The sequence below is a fragment of the Myotis yumanensis genome, unplaced genomic scaffold (assembly GCF_028538775.1).
Source record: "Myotis yumanensis isolate MYYU_CA2020_CCGP unplaced genomic scaffold, mMyoYum1.0.hap1 SCAF_10, whole genome shotgun sequence".
Taxonomy (NCBI): domain Eukaryota; kingdom Metazoa; phylum Chordata; class Mammalia; order Chiroptera; family Vespertilionidae; genus Myotis; species Myotis yumanensis.
In genome coordinates this window covers 21,255,731-21,272,602 of record NW_027223761.1, presented here as the reverse complement: position 1 = coordinate 21,272,602, position 16,872 = coordinate 21,255,731, and the positions used below count along the sequence as shown (strand labels likewise).

General features: G+C 43.4%; 1 protein-coding gene across 3 annotated transcripts in view; it reads right to left on the bottom strand.

Moving 5' to 3' along the window:
* Positions 1-539: 539 nt before the first annotated feature.
* LOC139018989 (uncharacterized) overlaps positions 540-16,872 on the bottom strand; it is a 121,473-nt gene continuing 105,140 nt past the window's right edge. For all 3 annotated transcript variants that reach the window (XM_070428106.1, XM_070428108.1, XM_070428107.1), the window contains one exon: positions 540-981. In XM_070428106.1, the coding sequence (XP_070284207.1) occupies positions 597-981 (385 nt within the window). In that variant the 3' untranslated portion in view covers positions 540-596. The remainder of the gene's footprint in view (positions 982-16,872) is intronic.

Genomic DNA, 16,872 nt, shown 5'->3' with positions numbered 1-16,872 from the left:
TCAAACTTCAGTGTATGGCATAAGTGACTGAAGGAGGTTTTCGATTTATCAGAAAATTGTCAAAGGTGTGTTTGCTGTTTTAAATACATAAAAGAAAGGTGGGGTTTTTTTAAAAAAAAAAAAATTCACATCTTTTAAAAAAAAGAATTCATGTGGTTAACTATAAGAAGCTGAGAACATTAACGAATCCTATCAGATTAGTGATCACAAACCACCGGAAGTGTGGCCCCTGCTGCTCAGATGTTGGAGATTTCGATGCACATAGAGAGGACGCCCAGGTGAACTTTTGAGTCCAAGGGACTCACTAGCTGAATGTCTTCAGGCCAGTTGACTTCCACTCTGCAAACCTCTTTCCCACTCCTGAAAAAGGAGGGAAGAGCAGCCCCTGCCTCGTTGGGTGGTTGTGGGCATTTTGTTCTGGGCCTACTGCAAGGAGAGGTTTCATAAATGGAGGGAGATAACTGTTATAAAAACTTTTAAGAAATTGACAGTGATTTTTAAGGGTAAAAATATATATGTTAAGGAATGAAAGGAAATCATTTAGAGAATAATCTCAACTTTATTCCTTGACAGGCACAATTCCACACACAGACACGTCACACGGAAGCCAGCCTCCTCAGCCTCAGGAGGCCCCTCCTGAAGTCTTCTGGGAGGCCCACGGGCTTGCTGGTGGCTGGATTCACAAAAACGTGGACCGAGGACCCAGTGGTACAGGCCAAAGTGTCAAATTGCGCCAGCTTGGGGTGGCCAAAGAAAAAGCCGTCACTGAGGTCACGGTGATCTGCTGTGGGCGGCTCCTGGGTGGGCTTGGGTGGAAACAGAGCAAGGCGGTAATGCACACTGGAGTGGCCCACTTTCTCCACGGCCAGAGCAGCCACCGGGACCTGAGGGAAGCCGACCGGTGCGTGGAAGGTGCACTGATTGGTCACCATGAACCCCACCAAGGGGGACGTCAGCAAGCGGGTTTTCAGGCCGCAGTACCTAGAAGGTTCAATCACAATGCTTATTCCGGGTCAGCAGGACGTGCCCTCCCAGCCCAGTGACAGTGTGTTTCAGCAGCACTGACCTCAAAGGGCCTGGGATCAAATCCCAGCTCCGCCACTCACTAGCTGAGTTACCTTGGGCAAGTTACTCAACTTCCTTTTCCCTCAATTCCACAACAGCATAATGTCCACAACTGCGGTACTACCTCAGAGACTGTGAGAATTAAATAATGAATATAATACAACACTTAATACATGAACACTTCCTAGACATAGTAAGTTCTTACAAACATTGGCTATGATTAATATTATTATGTCCATCTTGCCCTTGCTTCTTATCATGAAAAGCCAAGTACTTTTGTGTACTTGCGTGTTAAATGAGAGAAAAAGCCAGGTACTTTTGTGTCAAATGAGAGGGAAAAAAAATTCATTTATTAGAGATAATTGTCTCTTATCTTCACTGTGTAATCTCTTTAAGGACAGGTACCAGGTCTTGTTTATTTCTTAAGTTTGTTGACTAGAAATGAGGTTGCACTTGAGATCAATTTGGAGGTTGAACAGAATCAAAGATGAAAAGTGTAAGGCCGAGTTCCAGCCTCTCCCCTCCTCCTCGCCAAAGAGGCCACTTATTATTTAAACATTTTAATCACATTGTCTTGTCTTCTTTTCTTGAGAAATTAAGATTGGATGTGAGAATTCACTGTAAGGGAACAATCGTGTAACGGTTTGACTGTGGAGCTGGTCACTGAGTCACTGTTCACAGCCAGGAGACAGACACAAGCTTGTCTCTGCCCAGGGAGAGCACCGAACGTGCCTGAGGCCAGCCACCTGGGTGTCCACTGAGGTCACCCATCGTGACATTAGATGCGTTCATTTACTGACACGGAAGGAAAGCTGTGGAGTGAAAAGGATTGGGTTATACTAGTGGAATGGTACGTGCCATTCAATCTCACTGGTTTTACAAGAACATGTTTGTTTATGTACTCATCGTCCAGAAAAAACTTTGAAAGGATAGATTCCAAAATGGTTTCAATTATCTAGCAGTGGAATTTGGGATAACTTTTGTCTTCATTTTTCTCATGAATTTTCTAAAGTGAGTGTGATTTGCCTATGAAATAAGAAAAGAAATGTTATTTTTAAAACTGTCTGAATATGGATCTCATTTTTAAAAATATTTTTATTGATTTCAGAGAAGAAGGGAGAGAAAGTTAGAAACATCAATGATGAGAGAGAATCATTGATTGGTTGCCTCCTGCACGACCCCCACTGGGGACTGAGCCCACAACTGGAGCATGTGCCCTGACCTGGAATTGAACCGCAACCTCCCGGTTCATAGGTCAACACTCAACCACTGAGCCTCACCGGCCCGGCTGAATTTCATTTTTTAAAAAGCACTGGAGAGATGAGCAGGCTGGATAAACCCAGATCCTTCTTGTGCCCATGAGGATCCTGCTCTGGCCGCCCTCCCTGAGGGCCTTCCTCATGAATACCTGAGAGGGTAAAGGGAGGCAGTAAAAGAAGAGCCTTGCCCTCCAGGGTAACTCCAAGATCCAGAGGGAACCAAATTCCCCTTTTTTTGTTTGCCCTGTTTCTTTGTTGATTCGCTTTCTTATTACTCTGCCTCTTTCCTCATTCTTTTAGGGCACTGACAGGAAAGAAATAGCACCTCTTCCCACCGAGAGAGCAGAATTTCATGAGCTCTTTGTGCCCCTGAGCCCAGCCAGAATACCTTTAAATAATTAAAATGCAGAGGCACTTTTAAACAATGTCATCGTGGATGAGCGCCTGGCGGCCAGGGCTCTGCTGGGTGCATTACATTTTGTATTCAGTTTTCAAAACAACCCTGCAAAGCAGGTCTCATCTTTCCTATTTTCCAAGAGAGAAAATAAGCTGAGAAGCCGGACAAGTTTCCCAAAGGCACGCATGCGCTAAGTAGTGAGTGGGTCAGGCCCAAATTTCAGGCTCTCCATGGCCAAAGTTTAAATTGTGTCCTCCATTCTGACTTATAGATGGTGAAGCCCAAATCTACATTTTAGTCCAGTAGATGAATTGCATTTTCTTTAAGTGTTTTGTGACTTTAAGAATTACATTTTCTTTAAATGCTGCATGACAGCTTCACTACGTTTGGACAATAGAGACTTCCTGTTTGCAAGTTCACAACCCAATCTGATTTGGCTGGTGGTAACAATAGAGTAACTCAGTGAGAATTTTGGTCATTGTTTCATCTTTGCAGGGGTTTTAATTTTATCAGCATTTATATATCTGCACATATTCTAAAAAGTCAAATAGTTGCTCAAAGCTTATTGCAAAAACAGTAGATCTCTAGCTGGTTATATCTTTGGCCAAGAAGTTCTTAGGATGAATTCATTCATTCAACAACCTCCGCTGCACACCTACTCTTTGTAAGTTATTGAGGTTAGAACATTAAGAGAGAAATTGTGCCCTCAAGACTTCTCAATTTTAGGGGTGGAGGGTGGGATGTGTCAGCTCTTGTCCTCCCTTCAGCGAAGGAAGGTGCTAATCGTGTTCCTTTCTGGTTCCCCTTCCACTCTTTGCTTCTTCTTCCTTTCTTCCTCTCCTCAACATTCATTTATTGTGCACCTACTAAGTTACAAGGATGTGCTAGGCCTGGAAGAGAAAACATAAGCAAGCTAGACAGTGATAGTAGCTGTCCTCGTGTAGCCTGGGTCTAGAAGGGGTACAATCACCATGCTGTACGATGAAAGCCTGACTTGATCTAGAGTATCAGGGAAAACTGGAGGAAGTTTTTCCTCAGAAAGAGGTTTGAGCTGGAGACAGGTGTTGAGAGACTGACTTTGATCCAAAATCAGGGCGTAGGCAAGTAAAGGAAAGGGTGGGAGCCGGCTGGTGTAATACACAGATGTGGTGGGTCCGTGGTCAGTGGAAAGCAAATGCCCAGACTGACCCAGGAAGATTCAGACTTATAAAAACTACGGGGCAGACTAAATAAAATTCATGTGTGATCTGCCTGGATTTGTCTTTCTGGCCCCTAGTTTATGACCTCTGGGAGAGGTGGTAATTAAACCATGGGAGAGGGAGAGGTTGCCTAGGAGAGAATACAGAAGGGGGTCAACTTGAGCCCAGGTTTACAGCCTTAAAAATGAAGAACTGGCTTTGAATAAGCTCCCAACTGGTGAACTCTTAGAACAAGTGACTAATACGGTGCCTGATTCTGATGCTACCTAATCATCACATGAGGTGAATGCCCACCTTCCATGCTTTCTTATCCCTGACTTAGTAAACTTTAGCATAGAAGGGGGTTGGAGCTGGAAGATCCCTTGGGGATCATGCAAGTACCTGGCTCCCCAACACTGGTGAGGGTCAGAACCCGGGAAACCTCCAGACCCTCAGTGTCCACCCAGACCTCCTGAATCCATCTGCAAGGCGGGGCCCAGGCATCCTGACTTCCACAAGCTCCCAAGTGATCCTAAGGCCCGCACCTACCATGAGTGTTGCTCTTCTAGGCCCACCACCTTGGATAAAGCAAAGCCCAGAGATGAAGTAAGTTGCTCACCTGCACACAGCTGGAAAGGGGCAGAGTCTGTCTACATTCTAGCCCTTCAGCAGGTCAATTAAACTCCCCGACCCCAGATTCACTGCCAGCTCAGCCTTGAAGACTAATAAATCTCTGGGGGCATTCATGACTTAGATTCAAATCAGATGCTTATGATCCCACCCTGATTTTGTACCCAATCCAACAGTTGAGTTCAGTCTTACCTATTACTCCCCTCTCCCACACTCCCGCCTTCTTTCCTGCTGCTATAATTAGGTTCTGCCTTGACCACTGTCCTGCCTTCACCCCGATCCTGAGGCCCTGCCTGCGTGCCTCCCTGGGCTCTGGTGCCTCTGCAGCAGGAGGCAGTGTGCACATGCAGGACCTGGTGCCTCTGGGTCTGTGTGAGGACCCAGCCCTGCTGCCTCCTGAGGTCTGGAGAGAAGCCTCAATCAGGAGGTAGGACAGTGGGCGTGTGGCACAGAGACAGCTTTCAGAGGCCTGAAACTATTTTTGTCATTCTCTGTAAACAGCATAGAATGGGCGTAGCTTGTGGTCAGTTACCTGGAATACCAGAGCAGGATGTGAGATGGAGCAAGTATCTACGTAAGCCTTTACCCCATGCTGTGTTTATCTTGCCTTACCACTTGGTATTTCTAAACTAAGTTGCTATCTGCAAATATAAGAAGCTAGTATGATGACAACAGCCACATTAGGAAAATGCCCAGACGCAGTTGGCTGCAGATTGTTGCTGTTGCGAGTTTCCAAGTGCATGCATTGGGTCCCCAAACTGAGCAACCCTAATGAACAGCATCTGCTGTCAGAGCAGAACGCTTTCTTTGCAACAGTGTTCTTGCCGCAAGTTTATTCTGGTAAAGCAGTGTGAAAATGACAAGAAAATCCAACATGTCTCAAGAGGCACAATATGTAACAAGCAAAAATCTCCCAATCCATGTTCACGGTCTGATGAAGAATTCAAGACCAAAAAATTAAGGACGTGAAACAAATTCATTGAAACATTTTGACTGAAAATAAGACGACCGTGACATTCTGCTCAATTAACAGGAAAACAGTCTTAAAGGGTAAATGTGGTAGATGATGATCTGTTTTTTTTGGACATCCAAGGCAGAATCAATCATTAAGTGAGATTAAATTCGAGAGGAACTTTGAACCCAAGCACAATGATATCACAACTATTGTCCTTTTTGCCTCTGCTAGAGTTGCTCTCTGAGAGAGAGATTTCAAAGAAAGCATCTCTGAAAATGACTATTAGGTCTTTCAAGCCCTCAAAATTAAGCAAGCCAGGGTTATTCAGAGATGGGAGGTGGGGAGGAGCAAGAGGGAGAGATTACAAAAGGGGCATCAGGAAACTTTGCAGTAAGGGAGGTGGGGTGTGAGGTTCATTATCTTGATTACAGTGATGGTTTCACAAGTGTGTGTGCAAATGTGCCAAAACTCATCAAATTGTGCACTTTAAAACATGTGCAGCTTATTTTATGTCAGTTATACCTCAAAAGTCTGTTTAAAAATAATGCAATGGAGAGAAATTCTCCAATATCTTAGCACTAGTATACCAATACATTAACAAAACCAGTTCTGATTATAGGCTTATTAATGATACTCTTCTTTATCCTTTTCTGAATTTTCCAAAATGAGCATATCAAAACTATTTCTGAGAGGAAAAAAGAATTAGATGTACAAAGAAATTTGGAGAAAATAGTCTATGCTTAATGAGCCTGAAGACCATGGGGTGAAAAAAAAATCAAAGACAGGACACTTTTCAAATGACAAAAGATCTTCTATTCTTTCAAAAGCCATTGTAGGGTATAAGGGCCTATGAGAAGGTTCTGTAAGCTCCATAGGAACAAAAATATCTAAATCTAAAGCAACCTATGGAAAAGACACCATATTAACAAAATGCATCATTTAGCTCGACTTTCCAGCTCATGTGTCTTTCAAATAAACCAGTGGGAGACAGATGTAGGGAATAGGGAAAAGGAAAAGACAATGCCAGCCAGCAATAGGAGGTAAATTTTAACATGATGTCATGATCCATCATTTCTTGAGTTCACCCATGAATACGGGGATTAAAGAATAATCCAACATAATTAGCAAATGACCCACATCACATATCCTTAAAAACAATACATACTGCAAAGTACAAGTCAGGCCACAGAAAACGCTGCTCCACATCTGACCAAATATAGCCAAGTCTCAATCTCAGTTTCTACACTTAGAAATGTTTGCTAAATCTGGCTGTACTGGGCCGAGGATTCACTCTTGAGTTTTTATTAATAGTAAAAGTAATAATTTTTCAAAGCTTGCAGGTAACATATTTAACCTACTTAGATGATAAATTAGTTTTAAAACCTTCAGTGCACTAATTATTTAGATATCAAGTATAGAGGCTTATGAAGTAATTTTTATTCATTTATTTAACAAAAAGTCACTGTCAGCAACTGTGCCAGGCCCAAGGGCATAAAGAAGCAAATACAACCTGTGCCCTCTCGGAGCTCTTGAGGCTATTTTCATCTATCGCATCTAGTGAATAGTGAGAATACTGTATAAGGGTGGGTTGCTGAGCTGTTCTTCCCAGCTCTGAATTCAGTGACATCAGTTAGTAAGTACTTGAACAAATTGACCATGATGGACAGATTTATACCATGGAAATCAGCAAACAGTACAAATTTATTGTTTTGACTTATTCATTAATTTATTGTTTTATTGATTTATTGTTTGTTTGTTTTTTGACAAGGAAGGTAGGTCAGCAAACTTCTCCTGCAAAAGGCCAAGGAGTAGATCTTTTAGACTTTGTGGGCCACAGGGTCTCTGTCACGCCACTCAACTCCGCTCTTGCTGCATGAAAGCAGCCACAGATGATACCAGAACGAATGGGCATGGCAGTGTTCCAATAAACTTATTTACAAAAATAGGCAGGACGCCAGTTTAGCCCAAGATGTTGACCTCTGAGCTAGATTAAAGACTTGAGAACGTATTAATAATGCTGATTAAATTTAAAAGTTGTGAATCGGCCCTAGCCAGTTTGGCTCAGTGGATAGAGTGTCAGCCTGCAGACTGAAAGGTAGGGTTCAATTCTGGTCAAGGGCATCTGCCCAGGTTGCAGGCTCGATCCTCAGTGTGGGGCATGCAGAAGGCAGCTGATCAATGATTCTCGCTCACCATTGATGTTTCTATCTCTCTCACCCTACCTCTTCCTCTCTGAAATCAATATATATATATACTAGAGGCCCGGTGCACAAAAATTTGTGCACTCGGGGGGGGGGGGGTCCCTCAGCCCAGCCTGTGCCCTCTCACAGTCTGGGACCCCTCAGGGGATGACCACCTGCTGGCTTAGGCCCACTCCCCGGGGGATTGGGCCTAAGATGGCAATCAGACATCCCTCTGGCAGCCTGGCAGCCCTCGGGGGATGTCCACTTGCCAGCGGGGAGCAGGCCTAAACTGCAGTCGGACATCCTTAGGGCTGCTGAGGAGGCGGGAGAGGCTCCCACCACCACTGCTGTACTGGCAGCCATCAGCCTGGCTTGTGGCTGAGCAGAGCTCCGCCCATGTGAGAGCGCCCTGACCACCAGAGGGCAGCTCCTGAGTTGAGCATCTGCTGGTGGTCAGTGTGTGTCATAGTTACCAGTCATTCCCAGTCCTTCTGCTGTTAGAGTCAGTTTGCATATTACCCTTTTACTATATAGGATAGAGGACTGATGCACGGGTGGGGGCTGGCTGGTTTGCCCTGAAGGGTGTCCCGGATCAGGGTGGGGGTTCCGCTTGGGTGCCTGGCCAGCCTGGATGAGGGGATGATGGCTGTTTGCAGCTGGTCACACCCCCTTCAGGGTGGGGGTCCCCACTGGGGTGCCTGGCCAGTCTGGGTGAGGGGCTGAGGGCCGTTTTCAGGCTGGCAGGTGACTGAAGCTCCCAACCTCTTCTTTTTTTCTTTTTATTCTGGGATTTATTTACCTTCTATGGCTGTCACTGGAGCTGAGAGCCGGCTTTAGCTCTGAGGCTCGGCTCCAGCTCTGAGACCTCTGCTGCTGAAAGCAGGTATCTGGGCTTTGTTTGGCTTCTATAATTGAAACACTGTTGCAACTCCAGCTCTGAGGCCCGGCTGGCTGAAAGCAGGTTTCTGGGGATTGTTTAGCTTCTATAATTGCAACATAGTTGCTTAGAGTGCAGCTCAGAGCTGGGCAGCAGCAGGCGGGGAACCTCGGCTTCCTCCATCACTGGAGCAAGCAAGCCTCCTGTTCGCTTCAGCTGCCTGGCTGCCAGCCGCCATCTTGATTGGCAGTTAATTTGCATATCGCCCTGATTAGCCAATTGGAAGCATGTCGGAGGTATGGTTAATAACCATGTTTGTCTATTATTAGATAGGCTATCTATATACTGCATTTTAAAAAATAAATGTTTGAATCACTCAAAAAGTTGAAAAAATATTCTTCAAGTATTCAAAAACTATCTTTTTTAAGTTCATAACATACTTCTTATTCATACCTGTGAACAAAAATATCAACTAACGTTCATGCTAGAACTATACTTGTTTGCCATTTGCAACTAAAGGTTAACTGGCTAGGGATAGAGGGATTCAGCTGAAGATCAGTGAGAGCATTCTGTGAGAACCAGCTGGCCACATGGGGGAGGCTCTGACAGGGCTCTACGCACAGAGAGCATACACTTGTGCACAAAGTAGGGGCGGGGGACTTCCTGTGTCCGGGCTGCAAGGGTAATCACATTTCATCTCATCAGTGATGGTTTTGTACTGATGAAACTGTGAGTGCAGCATCTATGATCCAATTAAATGGTTTTGTCATAAGAAATGCAGCATGCTTTTCAAGTGGTGTCCAGTCAGATTAATGGAAGGTGCTGGACCACTGCTAGAAACAATACTAGTGGATCATTAGGTGCACTGCATTTGGCTGACATTGTGGCTTGGAAAGGAAGGAAGCAAGAAAAGCGGGCCTGCCCTAACTGGTTTGGCTCAGTGGATAGAGTGTCGGCCTGCGGCCTGAAGGGTCCCCGGTTCAATTCTGGTCAAGGGCATGTACCTTGGTTTCGGGCACATCCCTAGTGGGAGGTGTGCAGGAGGCAGCTGATCAGTGTTTCTCTCTCATCGATGTTTCTAACTCTCTATCCCTCTCCCTTCCTCTCTGTAAAAAATCAATAAAATATAAAAAAAAAAGAAAGAAAAGAAAAGCGGGCCTCAGAGCTCCTGCCTACTGAGAAAGAATATGAGCAAGAGAACATAGAACATCACTGTGGTGGCACCACTCTCACAAGAGGCTTTTTGTGGCCTCCAAGGGCTGAATGCCTCTGGCTGGGAGAGGTCTTCACTGGCCCCTGAGCCATGCCTCACCCTAGCACCTGACTAAGGGAAAGGGAGTCCCTGTTTTCCTCAAGTCTCTTCCAGTTACACGTGAAAGAAAGTCGGCTCAAAACGCTTTAACAGAAAAGGATAATTTTTTCTAGGGAATTAGTGCCTTTATTTTTTTCCAATTACAGTTCACACTCAAAATTATATTCTTTTATATTAGTTTCAAGAGTACAGCAGAGTCGTTAGATAATCCTATACTTTACAGAGTGTTCCCTCCATATTTCTAGTACCCAACTGGCACCATGCAGTTATTACAATACTACAGCCTATATTCCATATGCTGTATGTTATAGCCCCATTAGAGGGGCCCGGTGCTTGAAATTCCTGCACAGGGGAGGGGGGGATCCCTCAGCCTGGCCTGCACCCTCTCCAATTCGGGACATCCCTCTTGCAATCTGGGACCTCTTGATCCTAACCACTCACCTGCCTACCTGCCTGATTGCCCCCAACCCCTCTGCCTGCCTGCCTGGCTGATCGCCCCTAACCACCTCTACCTGTGGCCTGCTCGCCTCTAACAGCCCTCCCCTGCCAGCCTGATTGCCTCTAACCACCTCTGCCTCAGCCCTCACCACTGTGGCTTTGTTGGGAAGGAGGACCAGACAATGGAAAGATGTCCAGTCAACTCGGTTGAATTAGCATATTACCCTTTTATTAGTATAGATAACTCTTTTGTAACTACCAATCTGTACTTCTCAATCCCTTCACCCAGAAAAGGAAAACTTATTGGCTCTTGCAACTGGGAAGTTTAAGAGTGGCCTCAGAATACCAAGGATTGAAGCAGTGTTTTCAGAAACTAGCTTGGTCCTACTTCCTCTAACTCTGCTTCTCTTTGCTCTGGCAGACACTTCCTCCTACAGCAAGTAGAAGGCATGACTGAGACAACTCAAGGATACATTGTCCTAGGTTAACACTCCTCCCAAAGGAAGGGAACTCCAGTCTGCCAACATCTGAATATAAATCCTCATTGGTCCTCCCTTAGCCATGTGCCCATCTTTTGACCCAATCAGAAAGGCCAGGCAGGTGGATATTGTGACTGCCAGGGCCTGGTGTGGTGCTGAATTGACAACCTTGCCAGAACCACATGGAAGAAAGAGACACTGCCCATCAAGTAACAAAGCAATGTCACATAAAGGAGGGAAGGAATGCTGGATAAATAAAAGCTAAAGTCCCTTGATTAGCAGAACTTTCCAGGGGATTCTCAGACCCAGAGAAACTGTTAACATCAAGGCTATAATCATTAAAAGGCCATGCCCTTAGTGTTTTGTCAAGACAGGGAGGGAGGGATGACAATAATCATTGGATGACTACTGTGTGAGGATCATACTTGTTGGTACACACACTGCCCCTTTTCATTTTTGTAGCTATATCATCCTGGTTTTACAGATGAGGAAACAGAGGATAAGAAGGTAATGTAATAGCTGGTAAGTAAATGGAGGCACATTTCCTCTGGCAGTGAGAAAAGTGCTATTTTCTGGCCTCCTCTCTTATCAGGCCTCACTGTCAAAACCCTACAAACACCTTTTATGACTCTTGAACCAGATTTTCTTGGGGCTATTTCCAAAGCTCAGGTGTAGCAAGATGTCTCCTCTTTCATCTCTCATTTTTGGAGGGTGGAATTATTTCAATGTCCTTAAACAGACACAGAAGGAAGAGAATGGGGCAAAAATGTATTGTTTGCACTGCCCAGGTGGTCCATGGACCCCGTACCAAATTCACCAGCCCTCAGCCTGGCTGGTGACCGTCCCCTGTTCTTACGCCTTATGTAACAAACAGCACAATGTTAAAAAATAGGCACAACATGTGGAAAGCAGGGGAATGGAGTCAGTCCCAGCTTGTCCCTAATTTCTGCCTCTGACTCTTGCTGGCTGTATGACCCCTAACAAAGAACTTAACCTCCATTAGCCTCAGTTTCCTCATCTGGAAAATGGGAAGGATTACACCTGTTTTAAAGAGGCACCAAAGAGATATTTCTCTCCCATTCTACTAGTTCTTCCACAACTTCGGTCCCTTCTGGACAAGGGGTATATTCCTGACCCAAGGGCAGAAAACTCCTTAGCTGATAAGAAACCTCTGACATTCTACGGAGAATTTCAGCTAAGAGGGGTACAGCAGTGGGTGCTTGAGGTGACAGGCCCTGGGTGGATGGAGTTGGAACAGCTATTTGGGCACAAGCACGAGACAGAACAGCAGATGGGTCCAGTCAAGAAAGAAGAGAGCTTTGAAGTACACAGATGTTATAAGAAAGAGAAAAGCGGAATGAGACCACCATTGTGGCTCCTGGATGATAATGAAACAGCATGGAAGGACCCGCCCTTGGTTCCTCTTCCTTAGATTGAGTGACATCTGGCCTCCATCTCATTGGAGCCAGCCTGAGGAGGCTTCCATTCCTTATATCAACACAACACAAACAGAACATTGAGAGGAACAAAAGGACTGTTATGAGAGTTCTGAGAGTTTCTGACGCATAGTAGGTGCCCACTAAACGCTAACACAATTCCTTCCCTGGACTGGATTGAGGGAGATAAAATGCACTTAAACTGGCCTCGCGCGAATGCACCCAGATCTGTGTTTGGGTCATCGTCTAGACTAGAAACCATGGCCAAACTAACTTTGCAAGATATACTGCACAATTAGTGTGCACCTCTTAGCCTTGGCTAATTACCTCTTTTATCAATTAAAAATATTTTCCCATTAAGCCAAGGAGTTGAGACGGAGAAAGGAGTCTCTTCTCTATTTCTAAAGCCTCTGAAAAATCCTGCAAGATAATGTCACTGATTTGGTTAATTTCAGGTGCACATCGGGCCATTCAACCTAAGTGAATTTAATGACTCAGGACAGGCCAGGCGATGAATGTACCAGTAAATCATTTATAACTGCAAGCATAAAAATTAAAAATCAGTCTGAAGAGCAAGATAACGTAATGCTAATGACGGAGGGCAGTAATCTGGAGAGAGAGGTGCCCCGCTTTAATCAGGCCCATTTCCCAGGAGGAGCGCTAAGCCTCCAGGGGATTGTTCTGGAGACAAAAGGCTGGGAATCTACTTCAGTCTTTAATGACTCGCCATGATAAAAGAAATTAACTGAATTTTCATGTTGTAATTATAAAACTTAATAGGGATTTTCCCCCTTCATATTTTTATTTTTCTCCTAGATAGACATAAACCAAAATACAGTCCATTCCCCTTACAGAGATCACCTTAAAAGGTTGTATCACGTTAAAAGCCTGGTTGATAAATTCTGTCCAGGAAGAGGAATTGCCAGTGCTATAATGGAGGCAGTTCCAGCGGCCTCAGGAAATTAGAGAAGTCTCTACCTTATCTTCAATGTTTATGTAATACTGTGTCCCTCCAAGTCAGTCGGAATCAAGAATGAGGTGAGAAAATTCTGCTTTCAAACCACAAATTGAACATTCTCCTATCATGAACTTTTCTGCCTGGTGGACACCTACTCATATTTCCAAGTCTCATTCAGGTGGAACTTCTTCTAGGAAGCCTTCCCTGACCACCACCCCACTTTCTCCCTTTTCTAGAATTTGCCATCCTGAAGGCTCACCACTTTCTTCTGGGTTTCCTCTGAACCTTGTCCACGAACTAATCCTGGACTTATCACACTGCACTGTAATATACAATAGTAAGATCATTGCATTCTCAAACCATAAGCTCCCAGATAATCTGAGAACCATGACCAATTGATCCTCCAAATATCTGGCACAGAGTAGGCATTTGATAATATTTGTCAGTTGACTGAGATTTATCTTTACTCTAGGCTAACATAGGATAACCAAGTGGGAGAAAACACCTACCCTTTGGCAATGAAGAATAAAACATACAGAGATAAGGGGGTGGGGAGGAGGTGTTTTTTCAGTAGATAAGTTTCTTTAAGTAGACACACACAAATTCTTGCTTAATAATAAGAAAAAACCATGGGGTATTATCTCTGGAGCATTTAAGTATTTCCAAGAGCCCTTGATAAAATTACAGTCTTTTCCTGAGCAGCTGGAGTAATATTGCTCCATATAATTTCCTCTCTACAGGAGTCACATGGTAAGGTGAATAAGTAAGGATTTTTCAGTTGCAAGCAAAAGAAACCTATTTCAATCAATGGAAAAACAATTGAGTCAGGAGTGTATTTGTTATTAGGACATATAAGTATTTTACCAAAGCCAAGGGCAGGACCACAGCTGAGCATCAGGAAGTGTGGAACCGAGAAGTGGGAAGTTGTCTCATCCACAACTTTCTTTCTCTGCTGGGGCTCATATTCCCTTGGTCTGCCTCATCCTCTATAATACCAACTTCGTTGCATCAGAATCTCCTGCAGGACTTGTTGAAATGCAGATTGCTGATCTCCTCACCAGGGTTTCCAAATCAGTAGGTCTGAGGAGGGCCCTGAGAATTCACAATTTGACCAGCTCTCCAGTGATCCTGCTGGTCTGGACACCAACTTTGAGAACCAATGTTCTGTACCAGCTAGTGCACAGGGCAGGAAGATGGCCACCCAAGATGCTGCATTTGCAGGTCACAGCTCTAGCCACCAAGAGAGACTCACCCTGGTCCCTCTACCAACTTCCTAGCAGGCAAAACTGACTGGCCCAGTTGAAGTAAGAGGTCTTCCCGGGGCCCTCAGCTACAGCCCGACACATAGCTGGTTGTGGGCATATTGTGCAGTTCCCAGGGAAGAGGGGCTGAGCAGACATCCAGTGTGACTGCCACGAGCACAAAGGAGCCTCTCATTTTCACTGGACTAGTACAAGCCCAGATGCCTTTATCACAGCAAAAGCTCAGGACCCAGAACACCCATCCTCAACTAAAACAAAACTTGAGTTATTCCCATCTCTGTAAACAATAGCTCCTATCAAACATAGATGGGCAGAAAAGAAGCAGGATTGACATCAGGTTATGTGAGATGCTCCAGCAGAGGGTGGAAGAGCTCCATCTAGGGCAGTGGTTCTTAACCAGGGAAGACTTTGCCCCCCAGGGATACTTGAAAAATTCTGGAGATAGTTTTGGTTTTAATAATTTGGTGGGTAGTGGCCAGAGAAGCTGCTAAACATCTTACAAGACACAAGACAGCCCTCACAACAAAAATTACCTGGCCTAGAATGCCAATAGTGCTGAGGTTGAGAAATCCTGGTACAGAGCCTACAAGATCTTCAATAATAATAATAATAAAATAATGACAGTCTTCTCATCCATCTCAGGGACAACAGTGCTCCATGTAGTTGAATCCCAGTCCCACCTGCTAAGTCGGGGCCCTACACTGCTGCTTGCTGGCTGCATGAGGGTGGGTAAGCCACAACACCTCTTAGCCTCAGTTTCCACATGCATAAAATGGGATAATAGAGGTTTTGGAGAGAATTCAATTATTTGATAGCTGTAAATAACTTAGTACCTAGCACATAGTAAGTACTCAATATATGGTATTATGATTATTTATTTGTATGGAAATGTGGAAGAACTTCTCCATGCCTCTGTGATTTGGGATTAACAAGAAATTAAGCCCAAAGTTAGCAGAAGGAAGGAAATAATAAAGACCAGAGCAGAAATAAATGAAATAAAGAACAGGAAAAAAATATTAACATAAATTAAAACTAACAAAGGAATTTAGTAAAGTTGTAAGATACAAAAAACAATATACAAAAATCAGTTGTGCTTCTATACACTAACAAGAAACTATCAGAAAAAAGGCATAAAGAAAGCAATCTCATTAACTATAGAATCAAAAACAATAAAATACTTAAGAATAAATTTAACCAAAGAGGTGAAGATCTATACATTAAAAACTATAAAACATTGATGAAAGAAACTGAAGATGACACAAATGGAAAAATCTCCCATGTTCATGGATTAGAAGGTTAATATTGTTACAATGTCCATACTACCCAAAGTCATCCCATAGATTCAATGCAATCCTTATAAAATTCCAATGGCATTTTCCCAAGCAATATAAAAAGCAATCCTAAAATTATACAGAACCACAAAAGATCTTGAATGGCCAAAGCAATCTTGAGGAATATCAAAGCTGAGAAATATCACAAATCCTGATTTCAAACTATATTGCAAAGCTATAGTAATCAAAACAGTAGGATACTGGCATAAAAATGATACAAAGACCAATGGAACAGAATTTAGAGCCCAATAATTAACCCATGCATATACAGTCAACTAATATTTGACAAGGAAGCCAAAAATATTCAATGGGGAAAAGACAGTCTCTTCAATAAATGGTGCTGGGAAAACAAGATATTCATATGCAAAAGAATGAAATCTCTGTCATGCACCACTCAGAAAAATTAAGGCAAAATGGATTAAAGACTTAAATGTGGGACCTAAAACCATAAAACTCCTAGAAGAAAACATAGGGGAGAATTTCCTTGACATTGGTCTTGACAATAATTTCATGGATATTGCACCATAAGCACAAGAAACAGAAGCAAAAAATAGACAAGTAGAACTACATCAAACAAAAAATCTGCACAGCAAAAGAAATGATCAACAAAATGAGAAGGCAACCTGAGGAATGGAAGAAAATATTTGCAAATCACGTATCTAAAGAGGAATTAATATTCAAAATATATAAAGAACTCAAACAACATACCAAAAAAAAACCACCACACACACACACACACACACACACACACACACACACAATTAATCAATCAATCAATCAATTAAAAAATGACAGAGGATCTGAATAGACATTTTTCCAAAGAAGACATACAGAAAGCCAACAGGTACATGAAAAGGTGATCATCAGGCAAATGCAAACCACATTGAGATATTACCTCATACTTGTTAGAATGGCTATTACAAAAAAAGAAAAAAGAAAATAAATAACAAGTGTTGGTGAGAATGTGGAGAAAAAGGGACCCTTGTTCAGTGTAGGTGGGAATGTAAATTGTTGTAGTCACTATGAAAAATAGTATGGAGTTCCTAAAACAATTAAAAATAGAACTGCTTTATGATCCAGCAATTCCACTTTTGGATATTTATCTGAAGGAA